This window comes from Bison bison, unplaced genomic scaffold, assembly GCF_000754665.1.
Source record: "Bison bison bison isolate TAMUID 2011002044 unplaced genomic scaffold, Bison_UMD1.0 scf7180017864163, whole genome shotgun sequence".
Classification (NCBI taxonomy): Eukaryota; Metazoa; Chordata; class Mammalia; order Artiodactyla; family Bovidae; genus Bison; species Bison bison.
In genome coordinates this window covers 119,993-139,178 of record NW_011494735.1, presented here as the reverse complement: position 1 = coordinate 139,178, position 19,186 = coordinate 119,993, and the positions used below count along the sequence as shown (strand labels likewise).

At 37.7% G+C, this 19,186-nt stretch overlaps 1 protein-coding gene across 3 annotated transcripts in view; it reads left to right on the top strand.

Annotated features, from left to right (window-relative positions):
- The window catches only part of LRRK2 (leucine-rich repeat kinase 2), a 207,764-nt gene that overhangs the window by 170,615 nt on the left and 17,963 nt on the right, over positions 1 to 19,186 (top strand). For all 3 annotated transcript variants that reach the window (XM_010841504.1, XM_010841503.1, XM_010841505.1), the window contains 4 exons: positions 9,130 to 9,300; positions 10,706 to 10,806; positions 16,847 to 17,041; positions 18,594 to 18,787. In XM_010841504.1, the coding sequence (XP_010839806.1) occupies positions 9,130 to 9,300; positions 10,706 to 10,806; positions 16,847 to 17,041; positions 18,594 to 18,787 (661 nt within the window). The remainder of the gene's footprint in view (positions 1 to 9,129; positions 9,301 to 10,705; positions 10,807 to 16,846; positions 17,042 to 18,593; positions 18,788 to 19,186) is intronic.

Genomic DNA, 19,186 nt, shown 5'->3' with positions numbered 1-19,186 from the left:
GTAGGACAGTCTGATTTAAAGTGTTATTTACTCAGAGTTCTTGAAATTAATGATTTTCAAGTAGATTTATCATTTTCAGAGAAACGAATTATAGTAATGCTTTATGCATTTTTGTATTTAAAGATATAGTTGTGGGTAGTATATTTCATGTTATTCCATATACCTTTTCGATTTAATGTCATTTTATTGCTATTTATGACAATATGTTTAATCTAGACCAGTCCATCAGAAGGATTAAAGTCCTGTCATCATTTAGAGTTTATTATTTGAGGGAGATTTTTCCTAAAGGCATCTGTTTTCCATAGATGACTTTAGAAGAAATTGTTAGCATGGTCAAGAAATAAGATCATTAGAAGTTCATTGGTTGAAATAGAATCATTAGAAATACATTGGTTGAATTTCAAGAAGCACTTGAGTGCATTTTTTTTTTTTTTTTTTAATAATTGAGGTAATTCCTGGCTATATAAGTAGGCATTACATTCTCCTACTGGGGATTATGTCAGTGAAGGTACTTATATTTTGAAAGGGGGAAGATAAGAAGGTTGAAACCATTTCCTTATTGAAGTAAATATTCCTTTCTGTATCCTCAAAATTATCTTCCTTACTGTCTCTGACTAATTTTGAGAAAAATTGTAACCTTTTGTGCAGCCATAAGATCTGTGGATTGCTATCTAAAGGGATAAAAAAAAAAAAAAAAAACAACTAATGTAAAAAGCTATGTGCCATAGATTAAAATTTAAACTAAGTGACCCCTCAAGTCTCTCCCTACTCTAAGAACTTACAAGTCTAATCCTAATGTTTCTAACAGTCTAACAGTTTCTAACAAGTGGGAAAATGCCAAAGGTTTTAAGTTTTTTAATAGTACCTTGATGTAACAGATACACAATAAATCTTTTGAATGAATAATAAATAATTGGATGATTTAATTTAGCCTCCAAAAACTATATGGGTGGGGGTTACTCAAAAAATTGAAGATAGAAATTTTGTGTGATCCTTCAATTTTACTTCTGGGCATTTACCTGAAGAAAATAGAAACACTAATTCAAAAAGACGTACGCGGTTTAATGATCATTGCAGCATTATTTAAAGTAGCCATAATATGGAAACAATAGAATGGGAATGACTAGAGATCTCTTCAGGAAAATTAGAGCTTCCAAGGGAACATTTCATGCAAAGATGGATGCAATAAAGGACAGGAATGGTATGGACCTAACAGAAGCAAAAGAGATTAAGAAGAGGTAGCAAGACTACACAGAAGAACTATACAGAAAAGATCTTAATGGCCAAATAACCACGATGGTGTGATCACTCACCTAGAGGCAGACATCCTGGAGTGTGAAGTCAAATGGGCCTTAGGAAGCATCACAAAAAAAAAAAAAAAAAAAGGAAGCATCACTATGAACAAAGCTAATGGAGGTGATAGAATTCCAGCTGAGCTATTTCAAATCCTAAAAGATGATGCTTGGAAATTGCTGCACTCAAGATGTCAGCAAATTTGGAAAACTCAGCAGTGCCCACAGGACTGGAAAAGGTCAGTTTTCATTCCAATCCCAAATAAAGGCAATGCCAAAGAATGTTCAGACTGTCACACTATTGCACTCATCTTACATGCTAGCAAAGTAATGCTCAAAATTCTTCAAGCTAGGCTTTAGAACTTCAAGCTAGATTCAGAAAAGGCATAGGAACCAGAGATCAAATTGACAATAGCCCTTGGATCTTAGAAAAAGCAAGAGACTTCCAGAAAAGCATCTACTTCTGCTTCATTGACTATGCTAAAGTCTTTGACTGTGTGGATCACAACAAACTGGAAAATTCTTCAAGAGATGGAAATACCAGACCACTTTTCCTGCCTCCTGAAAAATCTGTATGCAGGTCAAGGAACAACAGAAGCAGACATGAAACAATGGACTGGCTCCAAATTGGGAAAGGAGTACGTCAAGGTTGTATACTGTCACCTTGCTCATTTAACTTATATGCAGAGTACATCATGCGAAATGCTGGGCTGGATGAATCTCAAGCTGGAATCAAGATTGCTGAGAGAAATATCAATCACTTCAGATATGTAGATGACATCACCCTTATGGCAGAAAGAGAAAGGAACTCAAGAGTCTCTTGGTGAAGGTGAAAGAGGACAGTGAAAAAGTGGTAAACTCCTTTTTCTTTTGTTTATCTGGGAAATTCCCAATCTCTTCTACAGTTCTCAGTGATAACTTTGTTGGGTAGAGTATTCTTGGTTAGAAGGTTTTTTTTTTTTTTTTCCTTTTGAGCACTTTGTGAACATGCCGTGTCACTCTATTCTGGCATGTAAAGTTTCTGCCGAAGAGTCTGCTGATAGTCTCATAGGATTTCGCTTGTATGTAATATGTTGCTTTGCTTGCTACTTTTATCCTTAACTTTTACCATTTGAATGATTATGTGTTTTGGTGTGTGTCTCTTTTTGTTTATCTTAGAGGTTTGGGGACTGGATTAGGGAAATCTTCCTCAGATTAGGGACATTTTCAACCATTTGTTGTTGCTGTTCAGTTGCTAAGTCATATCTGACCCTTTGTGAACCCATGGATTGCAGCATGGCAGGCCTCTGTGTCCCTTACTATCTCTTGGAGTTTGCCCAAGTTCATGAACATTGATCAGTGATGCTATCCAACGATCTCAGCTTCTGCCTCCCTCTTCTTTTGTTTTCAGTCCTTCCCAGCATCAAGGTCTTTCCCGGTGAGTCAGCTTTTCACATCAGGTGGCCAAAGTATGGGAGCTTAAGCATCAGTCCTTCCAATGAATATTCAGGGTTAATTTCCTTTAGGATTGACTGGTTTTATCTCCTTGTCATCCCAGGGACTCTAAAGAGTCTTCGTTGTTGTTCAGTCGCTAAGTCATATGTGACTCTTTGTGACCCCATAAGCTGTAGTTCGCCAGGCTTCCCGGTCCTTCATTATCTTCTGGAGCTTGCTCAAACTCATGTCCATCAAGTCGGTGATGCCATCCAACCATCTCATCCTCTGTTGTCCCCTTCTATTCCCACCTTCAATCTTTCCCAGCATCAGGGTCTTTTCCAATGAGTCAGTTCTTCGCATCAGGTAGCCAAAGTATTGGAGTTTCAGCTTCACCGTCAGTCCTCCCAGTGAGTATTCAGGACTGATCTCCTTTAGGATGGACTGGTTGGATCTCCTTGCAGTCCATGGGACTCTCAAGAGTCTTTCCAACACCACATTTCGAAAGCATCAAATTTTTGGTGCTCAGCCTTCTTTATGGTTCAACTCTCACATCCATACATGACTACTGGAAAAACCATATCTATGCCTATATGAACTTTTCTTGGCAAACTGATGTCTGTGCTCTTAATACACTATCTAGGTTTGTTATAGCTTTCCTTCCAAGGAGAAAGTGTATAATAATTTCATGGCTGCGGTCACCATCTGCAGTGATTTTGGAGCCCAAGTGAAATCTGTCACTGTTTCCATTTTTTCCTCTTCCATTTGCCATGAAGTGATGGGACCAGATGCCACAATTTTAGTTTTTTGAGTGTTCAGTTTCAAGCCAGCTTTTTCACTCTCCTGCTTCACACTCATGAAAAGGCTCTTTAGTTTTTCTTCGCTTTCTTCCATTAATATGGTATCATCTGCATATCTGAAGTTGTTGACATTTCCACCAGCAATCTTGATTCCAGCTTGTGCTTCATCAAGCTCGGCATTTCATATGATGTTCTGTGCATATAGTTTAAATAAGTATGGTGACAGTATATAGCCTTGCTGTACTCCCTTCCCAATTTTGAACCAGTCTGTTGTTCCATGTTCAGTTCTACCTGTTGCTTCTGGGGCTGCATACAGGTTTCTCAGCAGGCAGGTAAGGTGGTCTGGTTTTCCCATCTCTTTCAGAATTTTTCAGTTTGTTGTGATCCACACAGTCCAAGCTTTTAGTGTAGTCAGTGAATCAGAATTAGATTGTTTTGTTTTGTTTTGAATTCCCGTTGCTTTTTCTATGATGCAGCAGATGTTGAATAAGTTAACAACAAGGCTCCTGTACCTTTTCTAAATCCAGCTGGTACATCTGGAAATTCTCAGTTCCTGTATTGTTGAAGCATACCTTGAAGGATTTTGGGCTTGCTAGCATATGATATAAGCACAATTGTGCAGTAGTGAGAGGGTAACAGGTAGGAAGGCCCGAGGTTCCCCAAGTGGCAAAAGAATAAACTACAGTTGGCAGACTTTTTTTTTTTTTTCCTCAAACCTTGTGCAGATAATGGCTCCGCAAACCAGTATTCATGTTAATTGTTTTATGGCTGGGGATGACATACCTCGTGTCACTATATACACGATCTCAAAAGTGCATATTGTGGGAGAAGAGCCTGGTGAAACTCCCTCAGCCTTGAGGCGTTTCTCTCCTCTGATTAGAAGCTTACTAACAAACGCAAATTGTCTTGCTAAAAACTAGCAATGGGGCAGTCTTTCTGTCCCCTTCTGGATGTCTATGTCAGAAGCTTTCCCTATCTCTGTTATACTTCAATAAAACTTTGCTACACAAAAAGCTCTGAGTGGTCAAGCCTCATCTCTGGGTCTGGTTCGAAATCCTTTCTTCCGGAGGTTGCGAATCCCAGTGTAGCACACGGCTCACAGCCACAACCTTCAGTAGTTTGAACATTCTTTCGCATTGCCATTCTTTGAGATTTTTATAAAATCTGACCTTCTCCAGTCCTGTGGCCACTGCTGAGGTTTCCAAATTTGCTGGCATATTGAGTGCAGCACTTTCAAAGCATCATCTTTAAGGATTTGAAATAGCTCAGCTGGAATTCTATTACCTCCACTTGCTTTGTTCATAATAATGCTTCCTAAGACCCATTTGACTTCACACTCCAAGATGTATGGCTCTGGTGAGTGACCACACCATTGTGGTTATCTGGGTCATTAAGATCTTTTTTCTTTTTTTTCCCAACAGTTCTTCTGTGTATTCTTGCCACCTCTTAATCTCCTCTGCTTCTGTTAGGTCTTTGCTGTTTCTGTCTGTTATTGTGCCCATCTTTTAATGAAGTGTGTTCCCTTGGTGTCTAATTTTCTTTACTAGATCTCTAATCTTTACTATTCTGTTGTTTTCCTCTATTTCTTTGCATTGTTTACTTGAGAAGTCTTTCGTATCTCTCCTTGCTATTTTCTGGCACTCTGCATTAAGATGAGTTTATCTTTCTCATTTGCCTTTCACTTCTCTTCTTTTCTCAGCTGCTTGTAAGGCCTCCTCAGACAACCACGCTGCCTTCTTGCATCTGTTTTTTTGGGCTATGGTTTTAGTCACAACCTCCTGTACAATGGTCTGAATCTCTGTCCATAGTTCTTCAGGCACTCTTCTATCAGATCTAGTCCCTTGAATCTATTCATCACCTCCCCTATATAATCATAAGGGATTTGATTTATATTCTACCTGAATGGACTTGTGTTTTTCCCTAATTTCTTCAATTTAAGTCTGGATTTTGCAATAAGGAGCTGATGATCTGAGCCACAGTCAGCTCCAGGTCTTGTTTTTGCTGAATGTGTAGAGCTTCTCCATCTTTGGCTACAAAGAATAGAATTAATCTGATTTCGACATTAACCATCTGGTGATGTCCATGTGTAGAGTTTTCTCCAGCACCACAATTCAAAAGCATCCATTCTTCAGCACTCCACCTAGTTTATGATCCAACTCTCATATCTGTACGTGACTGCTGGAAAGACCATAGATTTGACTTGTTGGCAAAGTGATGTCTTTGTTTATATTTGTTATAGACTGTTACCACTATTCCTTGAAATAATTTTTCTGCCATTTTCTCTCCTCTCCCTCTGAAAACTCTATAATGCAGATGTTATTCTGGGTGATGCTGTCACAAACGTACTTTAATGTATGTCCATGTAAAACAGTATTTTTATTTTACTTCTCTATCTGGATGAGTTCCATTGCTCTGTCTTCCATCATCTTAGAATGATCACTGACTTATTCTTCTACCTCATCTAATCTGTTATTGAGCCCTGTTAGTGATTTTTCAGTTCAGTTATAAACTTAGTTTTAGAATTTTTGTGTTTTTTCCTTGTTCAGTTTCTCACTGTGTTCCTTCATTATTCTCTCAAGTTCATTGAGCATCTTTATGACCATTACTTTGAATGCTTCATGAAGAGGATTTCTTATCACTGTTTTTATTTTTCTGAAGTTTTGTTTTGTTGTTTCAACTGGAACGGCTTCCTCTGTCTTCTCATTTGCCTCATTTTCTGCGTTTGTTTGTATGTATTGACTAAGTCTGTGATCTCTCCTGTTATTGAAGGAGTAGGTTTATTAAGGAGATATACTCTGTGAATCAGAAGTACAGTCCCACATGGCCCCCAGAGGCAGGTGCTCAAAGAGTATCCTCTGTGTGGGCTGTATACACCCTCCAGTTGTGTAGAACTGCAGCTGGTGTTGAGGCATGCTGGTGAGTAGGGCTGGCCTCCAGCCTGCTGTGAGATCCAACCACAATTTTTAAGTACTCTTAACTTTACCATTTATTTTCTGTGTGTCCTTAGGAAAACATCTAACACTTTCGTGATGATTATGTTCTTTGTAAAATGGAAAGTTCTCACCTGCCTATTCAGGAAGGTGTGTGTAAAATGCTATAGTGATACAAATTAGAAACTGTTGTGATATATATACATTATGTCATAGGTACAGTTTATTAGGGATCTATTTTAGAACTATCTTAACTACTTATATAATTCTTTCACTCAGGCGTGAGAATTATATTATAGCTATGTTAGAAAATGTCCTTATCCTGTTGTTCAGTTGTTAAGTCATGTCTGACTCTTAGTGATCCTGTGAATTGTAGCATGCCAAACTCCTACGGCACCCCACTCCAGTACTCTTGCCTGGAAAATCCCATGGGTGGAGGAGCCTGGTAGGCTGCAGTCCATGGGGTTGCTAAGAGTTGGACACAACTGAGCAACTTCACTTTCACTTTTCACTTTCATGCACTGGAGAATGAAATGGCAACCCACTCCAGTGTTCTTGCCTGGAGAATCCCAGGGATGCGGGAGCCTGGTGGGCTGCCATCTATGGGGTCACACAGAGTTGGTCACGACTGAAGTGATGCAGCAGCAAACTCCTATGTCCTCCACTGTCTCCTGGAGTTTGCTCTAATTCATGTTCAATGAGTCAGTTATGCTATTTTACCATCTCATCCTCTGCCATGCCCTTCTCCTATTCCCTTCAATCTCCCCCAGTATAAGGGTCTTTTCCAATGAGTAGCTCTTTGTATCAGGTGGCCAAAGTGTTGGAGCTTCAACTTCAGCAACAGTCCTTCCAATGAATATTCAGGGTTGATTCCTTTAGGATTGACTGATTTGATCTCTTTGTAGTCCAAAGGATTCTTAAGATCCCCTTCATGGATCACAGCCTTGTCATGACAAAGTGGTTTGCATAACTCAGTGAAGCCATGAGCCATGCCATGCAGGGCCACCCAAAATGGACGGGTCATAGAAAAGAGTTCTAACAAAACGTGGTCCACTGGAGAAAGAAATGGCAACCTACTCCAATATTCTTGCCTAAAGATCCCCATGTATCCTTATCTTAAGGATACATATTGTACTTAGGTTTGAAATATTTTATCTTCAACTTAATATAATGTCAAATATTTTATGTGCATCCACAAAGACAAGGAGAGAATGAAAAAAAGTGAGAGGGAATGACAGAGAAGGAAGAAGACACACACACAGATACAAATGTGTGGAAATGGTAACAGAGAAAGAGAAGAGGAATAAATGCGGCAAAATGTTCATGAGAGAATGTTTACAATTAGTTCAGTAGAGGTTATCATGCTCAAATTTGTTGTCTCCATCCTTTTGACTCCTAGCTTGTTGAAGGGTTGATGAGCTTTGTCTTTCACTGAGAAGTACTGTTAAAAACAGTTTCTCAATTCAGTCGTTTACTTCTTGAAGGATATGAATTCATACTTTGTTATATTTTTCTGGCTATATATTTACCATAGCAATCATATATGTTCATTGTGGAAAATTTGAAATTATAAAGGAAAATAAAAGCTATTCATAATTTCTATACTTGGAAATAATTGTTGTTACATTTGGATATATTTCTTTGTAGTTTTAATTTTGCATATTCCCATTAACTGTTTATTTTGAAAATGTTTCAGCCTATGAAAAAGTTGAAAGAATAGTATAATATATTCCTATATTCCCTTCATATAATTTTATTATTAACTTTTTGCCACATTGTTGTTCTCTTTCTTTTCTGTTTGAGTCTTTGAAATTGAGTTGAAGATATCATGCTGTGTCATCCTGAAATGTATTTGCATGTATTTTCTTAGTATTTTCTTAGTATAAGGGTGTTTGCTTGCATAATAGCCATACCATTATCACAGCTAAGCAAATTAATTCAGGTGATAATTTTGTCTATTCAGAATTATATTATACATTTTTTTCATTTACATTATAACATCTTAAAAATTATTTTAAGCTACTGCATAGTATACAGTATTTAACTTATTTTCTTTATAGTTGGATTTCTTTAGATTGTTAATATTTTTATTGTTATAGGTAATGTTGAAATTACTCTTTTTTTCTCAAGTGATTAAAATGATTTATCTTTATTGTGAGATGAAAGGTTTTATTTCCTTATAAAAGAATTTCAGGCATGAACCTTCACTTGAGATAGAGGGCTTTTATTCATTTTAGTTGTGGTTTTCTTTTTAGTTTTCAACTGAGTTGAAGCAGTAGAGTCACATGTTCTTGAAACAATAAGTCCATTAACATTTTAGCCAGGTTAAAGTGACTTGGAGTAAAAAAATCTGCAAATCTGCCTCCTGTCTCCTCTTCTGTTTGAAATACTACCCTGAGAATAGTTATTATTAAGAAGGATGTAGTTTTTCCCCCTTTTAGGCTTTATTTAATTGTGAAACATCACTAAATAATTTATTATTGCATGTTTATCCTTATTATTCTTCAAAATTGACCGTGGGTGAAATGTCTTGGGACATGGCTTTTAACTGACTTAAGACATCTCCATTTAGAGATGATATGGCCTGTTTAGACTCATCTCCTGTTCATCAGCATACAGGCCTAAATATATACTTCTTTGGGTGTGTAAGCCCTGGATTTGAGCATATTTATTAATGTGTCTGTTTCCTTTCAGGTTTTCGTGCACCTGAAGTTGCTAGAGGAAATGTTATTTATAACCAACAAGCTGATGTTTATTCATTTGGTTTGCTACTTTATGACATTTTGACAACTGGAGGTAGAATAGCAGAGGGTTTGAAGTTTCCAAATGAGTTTGATGAATTGGCAATACAAGGGAAATTACCCGGTAAGTTTTATCTACAATAAAGATGATTATATTTTAATGTAGCAGCTTCATTTCTAAGTTATTTAATTTTATTATATAATAATTCATTTTACAACTGATAATTTTTTTGTTTAATGCATGAATACTCTTAAATTCTGTGATGTTAATATAAATCATATGAGAAACATAGAAGATATAGGGTTTCTTCTTAGTATTCTAAATATTGATATATTAGGTATTATATTTAGAAGAATACTCAGGAAAGGAAATACTATTAGAAGTCCAGGTATAGTGACTTTTCTTCTCATAAAGAGTTACTAAGTGTCCATTAGCTTGGAGTATTTTCATTTTCTTGAGTGAAGTAATTTCTATGCAGGAATGAAAACAAATTGTTTACTATAATAATTTTTAGTAGTAAATATTAGCAAGAATTAGTAAATGAGTGCTTAATGAGATCAGATCTATTTTGAATGGTCGCCTCATGCTTTAAGGGGTTCCCTGGTGGTTCAGATGGTAAAGCGTCTGCCCTCAATGCGGGAGACACAGGTTCGATCCCCGGATTGGGCAGATCCCCTGGAGAAGGAAATGGCAACCCACTCCAGTACTCTTGCCTAGAAAATTTCTTGGATGGAGGAGCCTTGTGGGCTAGAGTCCATGGGGTCGCAAAGAGTCGGACACGACTGAGTGACTTCACTTTTACTCATGCTTTAAAGAAATTCTAGGACTTTTTTCTTTCATTCCTTAACTGTTACTTCAGTTTGCATTCTGAAATATTCTTTTAAATATATTTAGTTGTTTGTCATATTTTCTGCTTTTCACTTAAAGTTTTGAGTGTACACTGTGTTCCAGCTACAGGGAAGATAACTATCTCCTTTTGGGGACCTTTAAAGATTCCCAACAGAAGGAAATCAATTATTATTTGACTAAATAGTTCATGCACAATCTGGGTCATCTCCCTCATTTTATCAATTAGCTTTCCAGGAAAAGTTTTCAGGTCTCTATTCTACACCGACCAGAAAAATGGCATACTTAAAAACAAATGTTCCAAAACTATGGGCATATGAGAACTGAATGCTTGTCTACTGTGAATATTAAAGTAAAAGTATTTGCAAAAAAGTCTAATATACGAACAAAAGTGTTCTCAAAATCTATTTGAAATGAAGGTATGAAATGAAAATCTATTTTTATTCAATTGGTATTTGTGTCTCTTTTTATACTGTAAAAATCAAGGACTCTTTTTTGATGTTTCTAGTGGAGATAATTAACAAAATTAGCTTGAAGAGTGATAAGCAGTTCATAATAAATGTGGGATTATAGAGATCAATGTTTCCTTTGCAGTGTCTGGACCTCTCATACATATTGAGAAGAAATATAATCTTTCTGATTTGTTCAGTATTTTAGTGTGATATGTTTTTTAATGTTTTAGATCCAGTTAAAGAATATGGTTGTGCCCCATGGCCTATGGTTGAGAAGTTAATTAAAAAATGTTTGAAAGAAAATCCTCAAGAAAGACCCACTTCTGCCCAGGTATTCGTATCATTAAAATTTATCAATATTTTGTGCAGAACATAAAATATTTATCTATTTATAAAAAAAAATATATATATATATATATACACACTTAAACATATAAATACACTCACAGTTTAAAGCAGTTTTAAAGCAAACTCTTACATCCTGTCACCACCCTGGGCACAAAACCAAGGGCAGACATCCCAGAAACGTACCGATGCCTCTTTCTGATCGCATCACTCTCTTTCCCTATCAATGCAGCCACTCTCCTAACTTTCATGATAATCATTTTTATTTCCTCTTTAAGGTTTCACTACCCAGTTTAATATTCCTGTATTCATAATTTATTTAAAATGGAATCAGTCACATGCTGTTCTGAGATTTTTCAGTTTTTATCCCAACATTGTTTTGTGATCTTCATCCATGTTGTTGAACATAGCTGTTGATTCCTTTCCTGGCTGCTCCATTCCATTGTTTGAATGCACAACGATGTATTTACCCATGACCATATCAGTGGGTATTCTTTCTAGTTTTATGCTATTATCAGTACTGTTATGAACATGGTTGTACATCTCCTAGTGCAAATTGCATAAGAATTGCTTTATGTTATATATCTAGGAGTTGAATTGCAGAATCATGGAATATGGGAACGTCTAAGTCATTTTCTGAAGAAATTGTACCAGCTTAACAGTTCCATCACCTGTATATTATTGTAGCTGTTTTTTAAAATATATTCTCCTCAAATATTGTACTATCTGACTTTTTAATATTTTTGAAATGGATTCAGTTTTGTACATTGGCTTACATTTTCTTAATTACTAATAAGGATGAGCATTTCTTTATATATTCATTGGTAATATATATGTTTTCTCTTCTGGAAAATGCTTGTTCATTGTTTTGCCCATTTTTCTATTAGGTTATTTGCATAAAAATGAAATTTAAAAACAGCTTCTTTCTTTTCTACATTGTATACTAAAACTTAGTTGGTTACGTATGTTGCAAATTTATTTTCCCAATTCATGGTTCGCATTTTTATTTCCTATTGAGTGCCTTTTGCTTAACAGAATTGCTTAATTTTAATAGAGATAAACTTAACAGTACTTACTTTTTTAGCTATTAGTTTTAGAATCTTGTTTTAAAAGGCCCTTATCTCTCCCAGAGCCACAAAAATATTTACCTATGGTTTCTTCATAAAGTTTAAAAGTTTTGCTTTTGATAAAGTTCTTAATTCATCAGGAATTGTATTTTTATCTATATCCAATTTTATTTTTTCCATTTGGATAACCTATTTTCCAGTTTCTTCTATGAAATTGTTTCTTTCTTTGTCTTCCATTGATTTTTTTTTTTCCCCTTTGCACTCTTTGATATACTCTCAAAGATACACACACACACATACTCTCTTCCATTGGTCAATTTACCTGTTTTTCCTCCAATACAGTCCTGTCTTAATTCTGAAGCTTTAATAGTCTTCCCCTCCACCCCGCAACTGTTATCCTTTAGGAATGACTTAGCTGTTCTTTAGTCTAGTTTTTCCAAAGAAGTTTTTAAATCACTTTGTTAACTTTTTTGGAAAATTCTATTGTGCTTTGGATTAGACTTGCACTGAATCTATAGGCAATAGCCTTATGATATATTAATTCACTGTATTCTTGAATGTGGGTTGTCTCTCTGTTTATGTCTTAAGTGTCTTTCAATAAAATTTTACAATTCTGCATACAGGTCTTGCACATCTTTTATTGGATATTTTTTGCTATAAATTGCTTTAAACTCAGTTCCTGGCTTGAGATGTTTTTGAACCACCTAGGTGATGGGAATCTTATTTGCAAATCTTGAGCAAGCTTATGAATAACAGTTTTTCGGGGTTCTTTTGCTCTTTCACCCTGTGTCTGTAAAGTCCCAAGGCTACTTTCCTTATAGACCAGCGGGAGTGGAGCATGGCTTTATTTCTAATTTTCATTTATTCTGAATATGTGGCCTTTTGGGATCCCAGTTTTATCCTGTTACTACATTCTCCACTTTGGGCATCTCTAGATTTAACTCTTTCCCACCAGCCGCACAAGGAATTCAAAACCACAAATCAGTTTTACTTCATTAGATCAGTGCCTTAAGGGAAAATCAGGCTTTGGGGCTTATCTGAGCTCTCTGGATTCTGCCTTTCATTAATATTTTGGCCTGATAATTCTGTATAGTGTGGTCAGATCCCTAATGTTTTTAAGAGGTTAAAAAATAATTTCTTCAGCATTTTAAATTGTCGTTATATGGATCAGATCAGATCAGATCAGTCACTCAGTCGTGTCTGACTCTGCGACCCCATGAATCGCAGCACACCAGGCCTCCCTGTCCATCACCAACTCCCGAAGTTCACCGAGACTCATGTCCATCGAGTCAGTGATGCCATCCAGCCATCCCATCCTCTGTCGTCCCCTTCTCCTCTTGCCCCCAATCCCTCCCAGCATCAGAGTCTTTTCCAATGAGTCAACTCTTCGCATGAGGTGGCCAAAGTACTGGAGTTTCAGCTTTAGCATCAGTCCTTCCAAAGAAATCCCAGGGCTGATCTCCTGCAGAATGGACTGGTTGGATCTCCTTGCAGTCCAAGGGACTCTCAAGAGTCTTCTCCAACACCACAGTTCAAAAGCATCAATTCTTCGGCGCTCAGCCTTCTTCACAGTCCAACTCTCACATCCATACATGACCACAGGAAAAACCATAGCCTTGACTAGACAAACCTTTGTTGGCAAAGTAATGTCTCTGTTTTTGAATGTGCTATCTAGGTTGGTCATAACTTTCCTTCCAAGGAGTAAGCGTCTTTTAATTTCATGGCCAGAGTCACCTTCTATAGTGATTTTGGAGCCCAGAAAAATAAAGTCTGACACTGTTTCCACTCTTTCCCCATCTATTTCCCATGAAGTGATGGGATCGGATGCCATGGTCTTCATTTTCTGAATGTTGAGCTTTAAGCCAACTTTTTCACTCTCCTCTTTCACTTTCATCAAGAGGCTTTTTAGTTCCTCTTCACTTTCTGCCATAAGGGTGTGTCATCTGCATATCTGAGGTTATTGATATTTTCCCGGCAATCTTGATTCCAGCTTGTGTTTCTTCCAGACCAGCGTCTCTCATGATGTACTCTGCATGTAAGTTAACTAAGCAGGGTGACAACATACAGCCTTGACGTACTCCTTTTCCTATTTGGAACCAGTCTGTTCTTCCATGTCCAGTTCTAACTGTTGCTTACTGACCTGCATACAAATTTCTCAAGAGGCAGATCAGGTGGTCTGATATTCCCATCTCTTTCAGAATTTTCCACAGTTTATTGTGATCCACACAGTCAAAGGCTTTGGCATAGTCAATAAAGCAGAAATAGATGCTTTTCTGGAACTCTCTTGCTTTTTCCATGATCCAGCAGATGTTGGCAATTTGATCTCTGGTGTCTCTGCCTTTTCTAAAACCGCTTGAACATCAGGAAGTCCACGGTTCACATATTGCTCAAGCCTGGCTTGGAGAATTTTGAGCATTACTTTACTAGCGTGTGAGATGAGTGCAATTGTGCAGTAGTTTGAGCATTCTTTGGCATTGCCTTTCTTTGGGAGTGGAATGAAAACTGGCCTTTTCCAGTCCTGTGGCCACTGCTGAGTTTTCCAAATTTGTTGGCGTATTGAGTGCAGCACTTTCACAGCATCATCTTTCAGGATTTGGAATAACTCAACTGGAATTCTATCACCTCCACTAGCTTTGTTCATAGTGATGCTTTCTAAGGCCCACTTGACTTCACATTCCAGGATGTCTGACTCTAGGTCAGTGATCACACCATCGTGATTATCTGGGTTGTGAAGGTCTTTTTTGTACAGTTCTTCTGTGTATTCTTGCCATCTCTTCTTAATATCTTCTGCTTCTGTTAGGTCCATACCATTTCTGTCCTTTATTGAGCCCATCTTTGCATTTAATGTTCCTTTGGTATCTCTTGAAGAGATCCCTAGTCTTTCCCATTCTGTTGTTTTCCTCTATTTCTTTGCATTGATTGCTGAAGAAGGCTTTCTTATCTCTTCTTGCTATTCTTTGGAACTCTGCATTCAGATGTTTATATCTTTCCTTTACTCCTTTGCTTTTGGCTTCTCTTCTTTTCACAGCTATTTGTAAGGCCTCCCCAGACAACCATTTTGCTTTTTTGCATTTCTTTTCCATGGGGATGGTCTTGATCCTGTCTCCCGTACAATGTCGCGAACCTCATTCCATAGTTCATCAGGCACTCTATCTATCAGATCTAGGCCCTTAAATCTATTTCTCACTTCCACTGTATAATCATAAGGGATTTGATTTAGGTCATACCTGAATGGTCTAGTGGTTTTCCCTACTTTCTTCAATTTAAGTCTGAATTTCTTGCCCAAATAACCTTTTCTATCATATTATTGGAAATAGAACTCTTATAGTTTTTTAAATTTTATTTTGATTTTATTTCTTGGTCACACTGCATGGCATGCAGGATATTAGTTTCCTGACCATATCAAACCCTCGCCCCCTGTAGTGGAAGTCTTGACCACTGGCCTGCCAGAGAAGGCCCTCTTACTATGTTTTAAATAAAACATTTAATATATCAAAATAAGAGGTGTTTTTATATTTTGGACTCTCAATTTTGTATAACAATTAATTGAAAAATTTTTGTTCAGTTTCTTACTGAGAAATAGCTGAGGACATGTACACTACCTTTATCAGACAACCTATAATCATGTTGACTACTTGTCTTACTTTTTAATTTTGGTTGCTACCAGTATTAATCACACAGACTTAAAAAAAAAATATCTTGGTGATATTCTCCAAAGCTTAATTATTGTTTTACTTTTTCTTTTTTAAATTTTTACTTATATTTCACTTGTATTTTATAGCTTACCTATCACCTTGAGGGTTTTTTTCTCGTAGCATATGACAGTATTCAAAAACTTTCTCATACCTGTTTAAAATACCATGTGTGCTAGGCAAGATAGGTGAACTCATACCTTTGTCAGATGAGGCACTGGGTGAATAGGAGCTTTCTTGGAGTCTCCTGCATGGCAGGCAGGTGGCTGTGACACGAGACTCTAATTCCATTTTCCTGACTCCTGGTTGTTTCCTTACATTGGCTTTATGCCATCTCTCTAGTTCTTTAGTGCTTGAAGGAAAAACAAAAACAGAATCTGGAGGTGATTTGTGAGTTTGTTGCCATGCTGTGCTTAGTCACTCAGTTGTGTCTGACTCTTTGTGACACCATAGACTGTAGCCCGCCAGATTCCTCTGTCCACGGGGATTCTCCAGACAAGAGTACTGGAGTGGGTAGCCTATCCCTTCTCCAGGTGATCTTCTCAACTGAGGAGTTGAACTGGGGGTCTCTTGCAATGCAGGTGAATTCATTACCAGTTGAGGTACCAGGGAAGCTTGTTCCCAAAGATCAAAATTTCATTTCCCTTCAACTGGTAGAAGCTCTAGTCTCTTGTTGGTTCGAATATTTGTATTCAACATGATGTGTTTCTGCGGTATAAAACTGAATGAAGAATAGCTCCTGATTCTGGTAACTTTCTGTTAATTTGGCACTTTGGGGATTTCTTTTCAAAGAATTCAGTTACAAAACACACCCTACATAATAAAGTGTGTATACCATGCACAGTTTAAAAATAAGTATTGTTTTAATGTAATTTTATCTCTAGTTTGTTAATCTTGTTGCTCTGGGTGGATCACAGTATAAATAACAAATTTAGATTTTTCTTGATGAAACTGTAACATTTAACTGTAACATTATGCATAATGATATGATCTTTCAAGGTGTTTCCCAGATGTCTTGGTGGTAAAGAATCCACCTGCCAAGCTGGAAATGCAGGGTTGATCCCTGGGTCAGGAAGATCCCCTGGAGAAGGAAATGGCAACCCATTCTAGTAATGTTGCCTGGGAAATCCCACGGACAGAGGAGCATAGTGGGCTATAGTCCATAAGGTCTCAAAGACTCTGACATGACTTAGCGACTAAACTACCATCATAATCTTTCAAACAGACATGTGTTAACTTGATGTGTGTTGTTTTTTAAACTTCTCAGGTCTTTGACATTTTGAATTCAGCTGAGTTAATCTGTCTGATGAGACGTATATCAATACCTAAAAGCTTTACTGTTGAATGCATGGTTGCTACGAATCATAACAGCAAGAATGTGAGGATTTGGCTGGGCTGTGGACACACTGACAAAGGACAGCTCTCGTTTCTTGACTTAAATACAGAAAGATACACTTCTGAGGTAAATCCAAATGCTCTTTAAATTAGTGATATTCTAGAAAACTCGCTTTGTGAACTATTTTAAAGCTTGTGCCAATTAAAAAGTTACTTGGGAGCATTCAGTGCATAGATGTGAAGTATCTGGCTGGGGCCAGGGCCAGGGAAGGGCTTGTGGGCACGGTGTTTGGTTTGGGACACAGTGACAGAGCTATCTGTGTCCGACTCCTGGGTGGAAAGTGATTGTCTGGGGCCTAGCCAAGAAAGAGGTCTGAGAGGTTCTTGACACTAACCATGACTTTCAAGTGGAACTGCAGCAACTCAACTGGTTCTTTTTAAAAAAAGTTACTTAGGAAGAAATTAAATAAGGGCTAATATAGACTTGTATTAAATTAGCTTCCTGTTAGAACAAGTGCATTCACAAGAAATTAAGTGGTATGTATTTTGTTTTAAAACCACAATGTAAAAAAAAACAAAAACCCACAATGTATGTCTTAGGTCAGGATCCCTAGAAACAGAGCCTGAAACAGGATTTTATATGAGTGATTTAAGGAAAGAGAGGGCTTCCCTGGTAGCTCAGCTGGCAAAGAATCTGCCTGCAATGCAGGAGACCTGGGCTTGATCCCTGGGTTGGGAAGATCCCCTGGAGGAGGGCATGGTAACCCACTCCAGTATTCTTGCCTGGAGAATCCCCGTGGACAGAGGAGCCTGGGGTTTCAAACAGCCAGACATGACTGAATGACTAAGCAGAGCGCACAAGAAGAGAGAAACTTTAAAGAAGATATGGGAAGCCACATAGGTCAAGGAAAGAAGCTCAGCAAAATGTAGTTTCTGAGGAAGTCTAGCTTCAAGCTTTGTGTATGTGCATTCATGCTCAATCTTTCGACACCATGTACTGTATGTAGCCCTCCAACTTTCAGTCATCACCCACAAGAAACTCTGGAATGTGATAACAGCACAGATTAATTCTTTCACCAGGCAAGTGGTCTGGTATGTCAGTCCCACTTATCAGTCAGTCATTAGCCACAATTTGCCCAATGGTAGGAGTGGGGTAATCTCCCAGCCACTTCTGAACAAGCCAGCTCCCTGTGGGCTGAAGGTAATGAAGGGTGCAGCTTTGAGCTCTTAGTAGCCAACACTCAGAGCACCTGAGGGTGGCTGATAGAGGAGATCTGGGCTTGGCTTTTACAAGATGGGTCACTAATTGTATTGGGAAATATAAGGTAAATTTCTAGACTTAAAAAATTTAATATTTTGATAGTTGCTTTGAAATGTGTTATGCCTAAATATTATTCTTAAGGTTGAACAGTGTTCTTGTGTTATTTTGAGTGAGAAATGATACTGAAAATAATTTTCAGTTTTTAAATTTTAGTTTCAGGTACATTCTAGACAGACCTTTTTTTTTTTCTTTGCCAGTTAACTCATTTATTGTTGCAAGTTAAATAAAATCGTCACTGTTTTTAAAATTAAAAGCAAGAAGATAAAAAGTTAAATATGTGAATTACATAATTCTGTACAAATTCTAGCCACTTACGGTAGACCAAAGTCCTTTAGAGTGTGTTTTCTTTTCTTACTAGGAAGTTACTGATAGTAGAATTCTGTGCCTTGCCTTGGTGTATCTTCCTGTTGAAAAGGAAAGTTGGATTGTGTCTGGAACACAGTCTGGCACGCTCCTCGTCATTAATACTGAAGATGGGAGAAAGAGGCATACCCTTGAAAAGATGACTGATTCTGTTACTTGCTTGTATTGCAATTCCTTTTCCAAGCAAAGGTAAGACAGTGAATTTGACCTTGAAGGAGCATTACCTGTCTTTTAGTTGACTTAATTATGTGCAAAATTGTTACAGTATCAGCACATGCAAATTTTTAACATTTTCCCATTGGTTGCATGTATTAAAGGGAATTATAGGAGGCCTCAAAGATACTGGTGTTTTCCCGTATACAGATCAGGCTGAAGCAGTTTAAAAATAGGTCAGTCAAGGGCGCCTGTCAGCAGAGTGGGGAGAGGGCTGCAGGCTGGAGGAAGTACCTGAGGGAGGCGGGAAGAGTCGGGGCTGCGGCCTCAGGAGACGCTGGGGAGGAGGGCTGGGTGCCTGCTGGCCAGGATGTGCTTGTCAGCCCAGCACCTGGATGTGGGCGCACGGCCTCTGATCCCGCAGAGCCCCTAGGG